General features: G+C 44.4%; 1 protein-coding gene across 1 annotated transcript in view; it reads left to right on the plus strand.

The window, feature by feature from the left end:
• Positions 1 to 270: 270 nt before the first annotated feature.
• TRIM63 (tripartite motif containing 63) overlaps positions 271 to 14289 on the plus strand; it is a 34342-nt gene continuing 20323 nt past the window's right edge. The window contains exons 1-2 of the mRNA XM_060784461.2: positions 271 to 569; positions 8292 to 8461. Coding sequence (XP_060640444.1) covers positions 411 to 569; positions 8292 to 8461 — 329 coding nt within the window. The 5' untranslated portion in view covers positions 271 to 410. The remainder of the gene's footprint in view (positions 570 to 8291; positions 8462 to 14289) is intronic.

Raw genomic sequence — 14289 nt, forward strand, 5'->3', positions numbered from 1 at the left:
AACCGTGGCTCCAGTTTCTTTGTCCAAACAAACAACGAAGGAGAAAAATAAGGTCCATCCCTGGAAACCGACTTCCTCCAGCCATTTGGACAGGTTGTCCCCTCCACCTTGTTTACAGAGCGCAGGCTCTCTCTCTCTGGAGGGGCGATTGCTCCCCCTCCCCATGTGACAGCATGTCACCCTTTAGGAAACACGACCCCCTTCCCAACGGATCCTGCCAGCCGAAGCACATGTGACTCCCAGAGATAAATTATAAATAGACAAGAGCCAGACAAAAGTGCAGAAAGCCACAAGCTGAGCTTTAAGAGGCAGCCGACAAGTGCTCGAGAAGCCCAATAAGAAGACAGTAAGACATTTTCTGCAGAGACTTCCTCCACCTAGGATATAATTCGGAAGCCTCAAACAGGGCAATGGATTATCAGTCAAGCATCATACGGGACTCTAACCCCATGGAGAATCTGGAGAAGCAGTTGATCTGCCCCATCTGCCTGGAGATGTTCACCAAACCCGTGGTGATCCTTCCTTGCCAGCACAACCTCTGCAGGAAATGTGCCAATGACATCTTTCAGGTCAGTAGATCTCCTCCTAATATTGACCCGAAGTGGGTAAATGTCAGTTTCAATACTGCCAATGCTGGAAATAATGTTCAAGGGAGAGGTACAGGGTGAGGGAGATGAAGTGAGACAAGGAAGCAGCTGATGATAACTTTGAAAGCAAAGCTTGGATAAGTTTTTTTTAACTGAAATTCCCAGAATCTTCAAGACCTAGACAACATAATGAACTATCACAGGCACACCGGTCAGGAGAGCTTGCGAGTTGCAATTCAAAAACTATTTTTTTCTGAAAATGGAGTAGTATTTTCACAAAGAGTCAAATTTGCATTTTCGTAGAAGGACCTGTAATGAAATGTCTAGGCCAGTGTTTCTCAACCTGGGTGTCAGGACTCCTGTGGGGTTGGGTGCGAGTGTCAGAGGGGTTGCCAAAGACCATCAGAAAACACAGTATTTTCTGTTGGTCATGGGCATTCTGTATGGCAAGTTTGGCCCAATTCTATCGTTGGTGGGGTTCAGAATGCTCTTTTATTGGAGGTGAACTATAAATCCCAGGAAGTACAACTCCCAAATGTCAAGCTCTAGTGTCCCAAAACTCCACCAGTGTTCATATTTGGGCATATTGAGTATCCGTGCCAAGTTTGGTCCAGATACGTCATTTTTTGAGTCCACAGTGTTCTCTTAGATGGAGGTGCAGGTGAACTATAACTTCCAAACTCAAGGTCAATGCCCACCAAACCCTTCCAGTATTTTATGTTGGTCATGGGAGTTCTGTGTGCCAAGATTGGTTCAATTCCATCATTGGTGGAGTTCAGAATGCTTTTTGATTGTAGGTTAACTATAAATCCCGTCAACTACAACTCCTGGTGGAGCCCCTGGTGGCGCAGTGGGTTAAAGCACTGAGCTGCTGAGCTTGTTGATCGAAAGGTCGCAGGTTCAATTCCGGGGAGTGGCGTGAGCTTCCGCTGTCAGCCCTAGCTTTTGCCAACCTAGCACTTCGAAAACATGCAAATGTGAGTAGATCAATAGGTACCGCTCCGGCGGGAAGGTAACGGCGCTCCATGCAGTCATGCCGGCCACATGACCTTGGAGGTGTCTACGGACAACGCTGGCTCTTCGGCTTAGAAATGGAGATGAGCGCCACACCCCAGAGTCAGACATGACTGGACTTAATGTCAGGGGACTACCTTTACCTTTTTACAACTCCCAAATGACAAAATCAATCCCCACAACCCCACCAGTATTCAAATTTGGGTGTATCAGGTATTTGGTCCAGTGAATGAAAACACATCCTGCATTTCACATATTTACATTACGATTCATAACAGTAGCAAAATTACAAGTATGAAGTAGCAACAAAAATAATTGTGTGGTTGGGGGTCACCGCAACATGAGGAACTATATTCAGAGGCCGCAGCAATAGGAAGATTGAGAAACACTGAACTACAGGATAATCCTCTTTAAGGGAGGACACATAACCTCTATAAGCATCCAATAGAACAATACACCAACTGTTTGTAAAAACTTTGTTGGTAGAAATGGGCAAACTGCAACAAGAACCTAAGAATGGTGCCAATGTGTGCCACTAATTCTGATGAATATGAATTACAACAAATGAGGGGGGTTGGGAAACATTTATAAGTATTTTTTTGTTATCATGGTGCCAAACATTTTCTAAGGAGTCCCTGTCCCAGCCTTTGAAACATCAAACAAAGACAAATCCTCTCCGGATTGTACCTCTTGGTGAAGGTACTGGAAACAATCCCAAAAGGAATCTGTTTCCTATCTCAAGAGGAAGAACCAGCTGATAAGAGGACGGTCTCTTTGGGGCCTCTTCTAGTTGTGACGCAGTTGTTTCCAACAGTGTTGATTGCTGTTGCTTGACTTCCGAGACAACAAAATAAGGGGAGTCAGGAGGACAGCTCAGGGGCAAAGAAGATATTGGATTCGGCTTCTGGAACAGAGATCAAAGTTTTCCCAAGTTCTCATAGTTTGGCTGGCAGTTGGTGCCGTGGGAGTAGTGTTGATACTAAAGCCAAACCTAGCATGACTGACGGCAGAGCTTGCCAAGCTATGTTGGGAAAAAAATAATTTGTTGCCATTGCTCCTTCATAGCTTTTAAAAAGAAATAGTCTCATTGCTCATTACAGTGGTAAAAACTGGAAAAATAGCCTTCTAAGGTACAACTACATTGAATGAATGCAGACTGACTCCATTTTAATGGTCATGGCTCACGGTGGTATGGAGTCATGGGAATTGAAGTTTTACAAGGTCTTCTACAAGGTCTGGTTACATCCTGTATAGACTACTGCAATGCTCTCTACGTGGGGTTGCCTCTGAAGACTGCCCGGAAGCTGCAATTAGTCCAACGAGCGGCAGCCAGATTGCTAACAGGAGCGGGGTACTGGGAGCATACTATTTTGTTGCGCCAGCTCCACTGGCTGCCAATTAGCTTCCGAACACAATTCAAAGTGCTGGTGTTGACCTATAAATCCCTAAATAACTCCGGCCCAGTTTACCTGTCCGAACGGATTCTCCCCTATGAACCATCAAGGTTGTTAAGATCTTCTGGAGGGCCCTGCTCTCGGTCCCACCATCTTCGCAATCGTGTCTGGTGGGGACGAGGGACAGGGCCTTCTTGGTGGTGGCCCCTCGGCTCTGGAACTCTCTCCCATTGGAGATTAGAACTGCCCCTTCCCTCCTGACCTTTAGAAAGTTGGTGAAAAATTGGCTTTGGAATCTGGCATTTGATGAGTGAGGCAATGGCTTTTGACCGCATGGACGGATGGGGATGAACAGTGATTTTTATGCTAACGACTGTACTTTATATAATTATATGATAGTACTTTAATGTGTTTATATTAGTGTATTATTGATGTGGTGTTTTTAAATCATTGTGTATGAACCCCTTGTTGTAAACCGGCCTGAGTCCCTCGTTGGAGGTGAGAAGACCGGTATATAAAAGTTCTAAATAAATAAATAAATAAAATAAATTCTCAGCCAAAGGATGCTGATGCCAAACTATAGCTCCCAGGATTCCATGGCATTGAACCATGATAGTTGGCAGGGTGCAAAACTGCATTCATTCTATAATGAAGATCAGGCATGGGCAAACTTCGGCCCTCCAGGTGTTTTGGACTTCAACTCCCACAATTCCTAACAGCCTCAGGTCCCTTCCTTTTCCTCCTCAGCCGCTTAAGCCTGAGGCTGTTAGGAATTGTGGGAGTTGAAGTCCAAAACACCTGGAGGGCCGAGGTTTGCCCATGCCTGGTGTTGATGCACCCTAAGTCCTTCTAAAATGTCTTAAGAGCATCTACATGGATTTCTCCAAACTGCAAACCCTAGGATTCCATACTATGTTTCCTTGGCCATTGAATTGGAATAGTAACACTATAATAGTAGTTAAAAACATAGGTAAATTACTATAAGAAGTGTGGAGAACTGTCTAATTCTGGCTGCTTCAGAAAGAAATTTGCCAACCACCAAGGTCATGTGGGGAAGGTTTCACTAAGTAGAAATTTTACATAAAATTTTACTGGACTTGCTGGTAAATTTCTTAGTAGAGGTTGATTATGTGTGCTCGGGCCTCTTCATAGAAACTGCATGACAGTAGAATGTGGTAGATGCATTCTACGTCCTGTTTGTTACATGGACACAGCCTTTCATTATATGAGGTACCTACCTGCAAATCTCCCACGCAGCAATTCAGACGGGAGCACATTGCACCTTACTTTGGAAAATAGGTAGTGGTATTTGGCCATAGTCAAGTTCTTTAAATTGCTGCATGAAAAGGCCCAACATAATGTATGGACAGGGTACTAGGGGAGCAAGATACATAAGAGCAAAACCACAGCTCACAAAAGGCAATGTCCCGCAGTCTCTATTTGATTGATTTGAGAGTATTTTAAGCAGTTTTTAACTGTTACAGATTTTATCTATTTGTGTGTTTAATCAGCTGGATGTTCTTAATCTCATCACCTGCATACCTTGTACACCTATGCTGCAATAAGGATCTTTGGACCATAATAAAATGTTGTTGTTGTTGTTGTTACTACAATAGTAGAGTTTGATAGAGCACCTGAGAGCGTTTTAGGGCATGTTTATTATTTATTTATTTCGGTTGCTTCTACCCTGCCCTTCTCACCCCGGGGGAGGGGGGGGTGGGGACTCAGGGCGGCTTACAAAAGCAAGGCACAATTCGATGCCCACATTACATAACAGCAAAAGACAATAACAACAATTAACAACAGTAATTTTAGCAATAACAATGAACAAAAACAATAATTATTATCGGCAAAAACAACCATAAAACCAGTAAAAGCAGTAAAAGCAATAAAATCCATACAAACCTCATTGATGGTCAGCGTTTCACAGTCTCATAGGTAAAGTTCCAACTTCCACTAATTGTCGGTCCTATCCATCTGGTTTCCATATCTAATTGTCAGGATGCCCAAAGGCCTTGTCCCATAGCCACGTCTTTACCTTCCTCCTGAAGGCAAGGAGGGATGTTGATGCCCTGATTTCCCCCGGGAGTGAGTTCCACAGGGGGGGCACCACTGAGAAGGCCCTGCTCTTCGTCCCCACCAGCCTCACTTGTGATAGTGGTGGGGTCGAGAGCAGGGCCTCCCCAGATGATCTCAGATTCCGGGGTGGGACGTAGAGGAAGATACGTTCGGACAGATACGCTGGACTGGAACCGTAAAGGGTTTTGTAGGTCAAAACCAGCACCTTGAATTGTGCTCGGAACTGAATCGGCAGCCAGTGGAGCTGACACAGCAGGGGGGTGGTGTGCTCCTTGTATGTCGCTCCGGTGAGCAATCTGGCTGCCGCTCGCTGGACCAGTTGAAGTTTTCGAACAGTCTTCAAGGGCAACCCCACATAGAGTGTGTTGCAGTAGTCTATACGGGATGTAACAAGAGCGTGGACCACTGTGGCCAGATCAGACTTCCCGAGGTACGGGCACAACTGGTGCACAAGTTTTAATTGCGCAAAAGCTCTCCCGGCCACCGCTGAGACCTGGGGTTCCAGGCTCAGCGATGAGTCCAGGATCACTCCCAAGCTGCGAACCTGAGTCTTCAGGGGGAGTGTAACCCCATCCAACAGGGTACATAGAATTAATGTATCATATATTTTATATTATAAAACTTAGAACTCTACTGTCGTACGCCAGAGCAGGAACACCTCTGACCTTAAACACCACACCAGCTTGATAAAATCTGCAAGCAGTTCATTGAAGAATATAAGTAAACAAAGTTGTAAAATTAGCAACACAGTAAAGTTTCAAAATAAAGGTTAGTCTGACTGTAGCCTACCCTGAGTCGCCTACGGGCTGAGAGGGGCGGTATAGAAATATAGAAAATAAACAAACAAGTAAATTCACGAGCTTCAAGGCAAAACAAGATCCATAGGTATATAAATCCATGAAACAGGCACAAGAATCCATGACACAAGGCAGCATGAAAAATCCAATACACAAATTAGGAGCTTGGCAAAAACTTGGTACATGAAACTAAGAACACTTGAGAGCAAGGCTAGACATGAAATTCCAGTGTTGTCCCAACTGAGACAACTCTTTCCAATGAATCAATATAAGGCTTTTCCAGATCCCAAACCAAAAGGAAAGCATTTAACTTGACCTTCCCACCAGATAAAGGTTTTTCCCCCTCTCTTTTCCTGTAAACAAAGTGATCTCCTTTGTGCCTGAGCACTCTATTGCTGTTTACAAAAGCATTGCTTTCTATCTACACTCTCATTATCATAACTCTCATTAACTTCTGCACCTGACAAATCATCTCCAGACAGTTGCTCTGAGAAAGATGGCGAAAGGCCTCTCCAAGGAATGTGACCTTGTGAATCTTCCAGAGACAGCTCAAGCCTCTCATCTAAGCTTAACTCAGGCCCAGGCAAACCCAGATCCCCACTGTCAACAGATCCAGGCTCATCATCATCCCCATTCCCAGCACGAACATCGGACACAATCACAGGCTGGCATATAACATCTACAACTTAAAACTCTACAATGAATTCCATGCCCTTTCTGTAAATATGATTTTTTGGGGGGGATATGGTGCTCTTAAGGGAGAGGATTCAGGAGGGGATGTCAGTGCAATACTTGCCATATGAGGCACTTGTTTCAATCAGCCAAACTACAGGGCTTGCCCAGAGGAAAGGATGGCAACTAGGCTCTTTCAGGTACAGATTCACACTACACAATTATAACACTATGATTCTACTCGACTGCCAAGGCAGCATTCTATTGGGATCTTGATATTTGTAGTTTAGGAAGAAGTATTCAAAACTCTCAGCCAGAGAATTTCCATCCATTTACAAATCCCAGAGTTACATTGGATGCATCCATTGCAGGTAAAGTGGGGTCATAGTGCTGTGATTATGTTGTGTGAAAGGACTCATTGTTTTGGTGAATGTCATAATGTAACCAACCCATTCTGGAGCATAATTTGATTCTAAAGTGGATCAAGGCGAGTACTCCAACTGCATAGGAATGTAAGCTGATCGTGCTGGATCAAGTCTGAAGATCTATCTAATTTAATCTCTCATTGAGATGTGTCTTGGAAACTCGACATGGAAGGTGGCAACCCACTTCCACTGTTTTCCCACTGCTTGCCGGTGAGGGTGCATCTACACTGTAGAATTAACACAGTTTGACACCACTTTAGCTGCTAAGGCTCAATGCTACATAATCCTGGAAGTTGTTGTTCTACAACAGTGTTTCTCAACCTGGGGGTCGGGACCCCTGGAGGGGTCGCGAGGGGGTGTCAGAGGGGTCACCTAAGACCATCACAAAACACAGTATTTTCTGTTGGTCATGGGGGTTCTGTGTGGAAAGTTTGGCCCAATTCTATCGTTGGTGGGGTTCATAATACTCTTTGATTGTAAGTGAACTATAAATCCTAGCAGCTACAACTCCCAAATGTCAAGTATCATTTCCCCAAACTCCACCAGTGTTCACATTTGGGCATATTGAGGATCTGTGCCAAGTTTGGTCCAGATCCATCATTGTTTGAGTCCACAGTGCTCTCTAGATGTAGGTGAACTACAACTCCCAAACTCAAGGGCAATACCCACCAAACTCTTCCAATATTTTCTATTGATCATGGGAGTTCAGTATGCCAAGTTTGGTTCAATTCCATTGTTGGTGGAGTTCAAAATGCTTTTGATTGTAGGTGAACTATAACTCTCAAATGACAAAATCAACCCCATCAGTATTCAAATTTGGGCATATTAGGTATTTGTGCCAAATTTGCTCCAGTGAATGAAAACACATCTTGCATACTGGATATTTACATTCTGATTCATAACAGGAGCAAAATTACAGTTATGAAGTAGCAACGAAATTAATGTTATGGTTGGGGGTCACCACAACATGAGGAACTGTATTTAGGGGTCGCGGCATTAGGAAGGTTGAGAAACACTGTTCTACAAGATCTTTAGATTACTCAGCCAAAGAGTGCGGGTGCATCACTAAATTACAATTCCCGGGATTCCATAGCATTGAGGCATGGCAGTTAAAGTAATGTCAAACTGCGGCAATGTAAATGCACCCAAAGTGTCTGATCCAAGCACAAAACATTCTGGGGATTTCCAGTTGCGTCAGAAAAACAAATGTCAATCATTACATGATTTGATCGTCCTCTGATAGCTGCAGTCCTGCCAGGTGGGATGAAATCTGTTTGTGTGCAGCACCTGACTCTTGTCCTTCTGTTTTGGTGGCCTCTCTAGGCTGCGAACCCCTACTGGCAAACATCCCGTGGAACAACCATCTCGGGGGGCAGGTTCCGCTGCCCTTCCTGCCGCCACGAAGTCATCCTGGACCGTCACGGCGTCTACGGCCTCCAGAGGAACCTCCTGGTGGAGAACATCATTGACATCTACAAGCAGGAATATACCAGGTTTGCATTGACCCCTGTCATACTGGGTTGACTCTTCCATGGGACTCAATGGAGCATGGCAAATCTTGAGTGCCACAAAAAAACAGCAAATAGTTGTGCTTTCTTTCTTCTCCTATAGCAGTGGTTCTCAACCTTCATAATGCCGGGACCCCTTAATACAGTTCCTTATGTTGTGGTGACCCCCAACCATCACATTATTTTCATTGCTACTTCACAACGATAATTTTGCTCCTGCTATGAACCATTTTGTAAATATCCAATATGCAGGATGTATTTTCATTCATTTGGCACAAATACTCGATACACCCAAATTTGAATACTGGTGGGGTAGAGGGGAGGATTGATTTTGTCATTTGGGAGTTGTAGTTGCTGGGATTTCACCTACAATATCAAAGAGCATTCTGAACTCCACCAATGAGGCAATTGAACCAAACTTGGGACACGGAGCTCCCATGACCAACAACAAATTCTGGAAGAGTGTGGTGGGCCTTGGGTTTTGGAGTTACAGTTTACCTACATCCAGAGAGCACTGATGCATCTGGACCAAACTTGGCACAAATACTCAGTATGCCCAAATGTGAACACTGGTAGAGTCTGGGGAAAATAGACCTTGACATTTGGGAGTTGTAGTTGCTGGGATTTATAGTTCACCTACAATCAAAGAGCATTCTGTACTCGACCAACAATAGAATTGGATCAAACTTCCCACACAGAATCCCAATGACCACCAGAAAATACTATGTTTTCTGATGGTCTTTGGTGACCCCTTTGACACCCCCTCACAACCCCCTCAGGGGTCCTGACCCCCAGGTTGAGAAACACTGCCCTAGACCCTTTAGGAGAGGAAGAGGATCCAACTGCACTATTTCCAAGATGCAAACTTTCTTCTCCTTGGATTTGGTTGAGAGCATCCCAGTCCCTGAATATTTCCAATTTCCTATTCCTGGACTGCAACTCCCAGCAATCCTCCAGATAGATAGATTAAATAGAGATAGATAGGTGTGTAGATAGATTGATTAGGAGGGCTGCTGGGAGTTGCAGTCCAAGAATAGGTAGAGAGGGGAGAAAGAGGAAGGAAAAGAAAGGGGTGGAGGAGGGGAAGAAGAAGAGAAGGAAGAAAGGAGAGAAGGAAAGAAAAAAAGGAAGGCAGAAAAGAGAGAAAGAAAGAAGAAGAGAAAGAGGGAGGGAAGGTTGGCCACAGCAATGCGTGGCAGGTACAGCTAGTTGAATGAAAAAATAATAGATAGATAGATAGATAGATACTATATTTGTTTATTGATTAGTCTTTTGACCATATCAACAATAGAAAACAAAAGACAACTATCCAAAGACACAATAAACACAAATCCCTATCCTAACACTCCTGTAATAATTAGCTAAAATATATTTAAGCACTGTTAGGTTTCATGCCTGGACTGCACAAGTCTCTTGTGTCATCAAGTCTCCAATCCTCAATGAGTAGCTAGACTAGAGCTAGGATTAGACTGAGGGATTCCTCTCCCCACATTCCTATGCATGCTTATCCCAGAAGGGGTCTTTGTCTTTACTCTTCTTGCTTGCCACTATCTCCTCCCCCATTGAAGATGTAGGAATGGAATCTCTGTGAGGGATGAGGTAACTTCCTCTTTAAAGGTATTTTTATTGCCTTGGGTTTGGCCATGTGGTCATCCTCCATCAGGGGCGGCTCATCCATTACGCGAAGTAAGCGGTCGCAGAACACTTTTTTTTTGCCAGGGGCGCAGAGGCGCCTCTGTAAATGCTCCTCGACCGCCACTTGAGGAGCACCCCCTCAGCTCACAACAGCCCTAGCAGTCCGGGGGGAGCCTCGGCTTTCTTGCCTCGCTGCCGGGCGATCCTCTTCCCAAAGGGGCCGGGCCCTTGAGCCTCGTCTAGCCCCTCTCGTTCCTGCTCCACCCGGCCATCGGGTGCGTGAGCAGAGCCGGCGCTCAATCGTTCTCCGCGTTCGATCCCTTCCCCATGACCGGCTCCCTTTCCCGATCCCCTGGCACTCCACCCGCCTCCTCTCCTCTCCCCAATCCGCGGGTGAGCCAAGGGGCAGAGCCACCGCGCCTGGCCCACTTTGTGTCCAGAGGCGTGTCTGAAGACCCCAGCGTGCGCACCAAAAGTTGCCTCTTCTCCTGACTTTCTCTTCAGCCATTGGGACCAAGAGAGAGAGACCCTCCGGCTGGAGGTATCTCCCACCTCCGCTCCCTCCTTTGTTTTTGCGCCTACCTTCAGGAAAAATGGGCATCTCCATCTCTCTCTCTCTCTCTCGGTCCCAATGGCTAAGGAGAAAGTCAGGAGAAGAGGTGACTTTTGGTGCACACGCCGGGGTCTTCAGGCACGCCTCCGGACCCAAAGGGGGCCAGGCAAGGGAGCAAGTGCGGCAAGTGTAGTTACTGGGATGTATAGTTCACCTACAATCAAAGAGCATTCTGAACTCCACCAATGATGGAATTGAACCAAATATGGCACACAGAACTCCCACGATGAACAGAAAATATATATCAATGATTGGTTGGGGCGCCAAAATACTGTTTCTTACCATTGAAAATTACCTAGGGCAGTTATTTAGAGCAGTGATTCTCAACGTTCCTAATGCCGTGACCCCTTAATACAGTTCCTCATGTTGTGGTGACCCCCAACCATTAAATTATTTTCACTGCTACTGTTATGAATCATTATGTAAATATCTGATATGCAGGATGTATTCTATTGGAGTGTTATGGGAGGATTGATTTTGTCATTTGGGAGTTGTAGTTGCTGGGATTTATAGTTCACCTACATTCAAAGAGCATTCTGAACTCTACCAACGATGGGATTGGACTAAACTTGGCACACAGAACTCCCGTGACCAACGGAAAATACTGGAAGGGTTTGGTGGGCATTGACCTTGAGTTTGGGAGTTGTAGTTTGCCTACACTGTGGATTCAAACAATGATGTATCTGGACCAAACTTGGCACGAATATTCAATATGCCCAAATGTGAACACTGGTGAAGTTCGAGGAAAATAGACCTTGACATTTGGGAGTTGTAGTTGCTGGGATTTATAGTTCACCTACAACCAAAGAGCATTCAGAAGCCCACCAACGGTAGAATTAGGCCAAACTTCCCACACAGAACTCCCATGACCAAAAGAAAATACTGTCTGTGATGGTCTTTGGCGACCCCTCTGACACCCTCTCGCTACCCCTCCAGGGTCCCGACCCCCAGGTTGAGAACCACTGATTTAGAGCCTTACAGCTCAGATTCCCAACAAGCACTTAAAACCAGAGATATAGTGTGGGCTTGTTAAACCAAATTCACTCTTGTTTGGAAGTTGGTAGCCTATTGTGCCATCAGCCCGTCTTCCATTCTGAGGGTAGACAACAGAGTCCAACTCCGTCACATTAATCCCAGGTGTGACTAATCTGGCGTGACAGCAGAGACGTCGAACCCTAGCCACCTCTAGGTACAGTAGGAATTGGACTGGTTCCCACCTCACCTCTAATATTAACTTCCTCTGAGAGGTTATGTTTAGACTTTCCTTCTCCACATGCCATGCCATGCTGTGCAAGAAGCTTGCGAGCTGCGTCTCAGATTTATTTTGGGAGACCAACGGTATTCCTTCATCAGATAATGCCCCAAAAGTCTCTTCCTCAGCACTTACCCTCCTATATTTGGATTCCTCCTTAATCCACCCAAAATGCATTTCCACGAAGGATATATATTACTAGGATGACATCTGTAGGTTTAATGTGTAAGCCGCTTTCTTAATCAATTGCTCTAATATTATCCTGGATTAATAGCTAGCAACTCTCAGCATTTACCATATATACTCAAGTATAAGCCGACCCAAATATAAACCGAGGCACCTAATTCTATCACAAAAACTGGGAAAATGTATTGACTCGAGTATAAGCCTAGGGTGGTAAATACAGCAGCTACTGGTCAGTTTCAAAATAAAAACAGATACCAATAAAATTACATTAATTGAGGCATCAGAAGGTTAAATGTTTTTGAATATTTACATAGAATCATAGAATCATAGAATTGGAAGAGACCTCATGGGCCATCCAGTCCAACCCCCTGCCAAGAAGCAGGAATATTGCATTCAAATTACCCCTGACAGATGGCCATCCAGCCTCTGTTTAAAAGCTTCCAAAGAAGGAGCCTCCACCACACTCTGGGGCAGAGAGTTCCACTGCTGAACGGCTCTCACAGTCAGGAAGTTCTTCCTCATGTTCAGATGGAATCTTCTCTCTTGTAGTTTGAAGCCATTGTTCCGCGTCCTAGTCTCCAGGGAAGCAGAAAACAAGCCTGCTCCCTCCTCCCTGTGGCTTCCTCTCACATATTTATACATGGCTATCATATCCCCTCTCAGCCTTCTCTTCTTCAGGCTAAACATGCCCAGCTCCTTAAGCCGCTCCTCATAGGGCTTGTTCTCCAGACCTTTTATCATTTTAGTCGCTCTCCTCTGGACACATTCCAGCTTGTCAATATCTCTCTGGAATTGTGGTGCCCAGAATTGGACACAATATTCCAGATGTGGTCTAACCAAAACAGAATAGAGGGGTAGCATTACTTCCCTAGATCTAGACTGTCCAACTCTGAGTCTAACCTTCTTCAACGTAAATGTGCTTATGTATCCTTCCAATAAGAATAAAGAGAGTAACATAATGTAATAATAATAATAATAATAATAATAATGTAAAATAATGGGAACGTAATAACAGTAATAATAGAGTAAAATAATAAATGTAATAATAACAATAATAAAGTAAAATAATAATGTAATAATAATGAGTAAAATAATAAATGCAACAATAATAATAAATAGAGTAAAATAATACATGTAATAAAAACAATAATAACAGAGTAAAATATTAAATAACGTTGACCCGAGTATAAGCTGAGAGGAACTTTTTTAGCCGATAAAAACGGCTGAAAATCTAGGCTTATACTTGAGTATATACAGTACTCAGCCCCCTTCTACACTGCCATACAATCCACATTATCAAAGCAGATAATGCACATTATCTGCATTGAACTGGATTATAGGAGTCTACACTGCCATATAATCCAGTTCAGAGCAGATAATCTGGATTTTATGTTGCAGTGTAGAAGGTGCCCAAGAGGACACTGTCGATTCGGAACCAGGGTTGATTTAGTTGGTTTGGTTGCCCAAACTCAGATACTGAGGGATTGTAAATCCCATCATCCCCACCGCCATGTCCAATGTTGAGGGATGATAATGGAGTCACCTATCCACAATGGATGATTGGGAAAAGTGTTTGTGATCATGGTCAGCCAGAGAACAATGTAAAGCTCTCAAATAGATCTTGAAGACAGCAGCTCATGATTATCCAGTTCCAAGGGCTTGTTATTTGAACATTGAACACTTCTGAAAAGTTTTGGACAACAAGATCCTTGACTTAGGGTTTAAAAGCTTCCAAAGAAGGAGCCTCCACCACACTCCGGGGCAGAGAGTTCCACTGCTGAACGGCTCTCACAGTCAGGAAGTTCTTCCTCATCTTCAGATGAAATCTCCTTTCTTGTAGTTTGAAGCCATTGTTCCATTGCGTCCTAGTCTCCAGGGAAGCAGAAAACAAGCTTGCTCCCTCCTCCCTGTGGCTTCCTCTCACATATTTGTATATGGCTATCATATCTCCTCTCATCCTTCTCTTCTTCAGGCTAAACATGCCCAGCTCCTTAAGCCGCTCCTCATAGGGCTTGTTCTCCAGACCCCTGTTCATTTTAGTCGCCCTCCTCTGGACACATTCCAGCTTGTCAATATCTCTCTTGAATTGTGGTGCCCAGAATTGGACACAATATTCCAGGTGTGGTC

The sequence above is a fragment of the Anolis sagrei genome, chromosome X (genome assembly GCF_037176765.1).
Source record: "Anolis sagrei isolate rAnoSag1 chromosome X, rAnoSag1.mat, whole genome shotgun sequence".
Lineage (NCBI taxonomy): Eukaryota > Metazoa > Chordata > Lepidosauria > Squamata > Dactyloidae > Anolis > Anolis sagrei.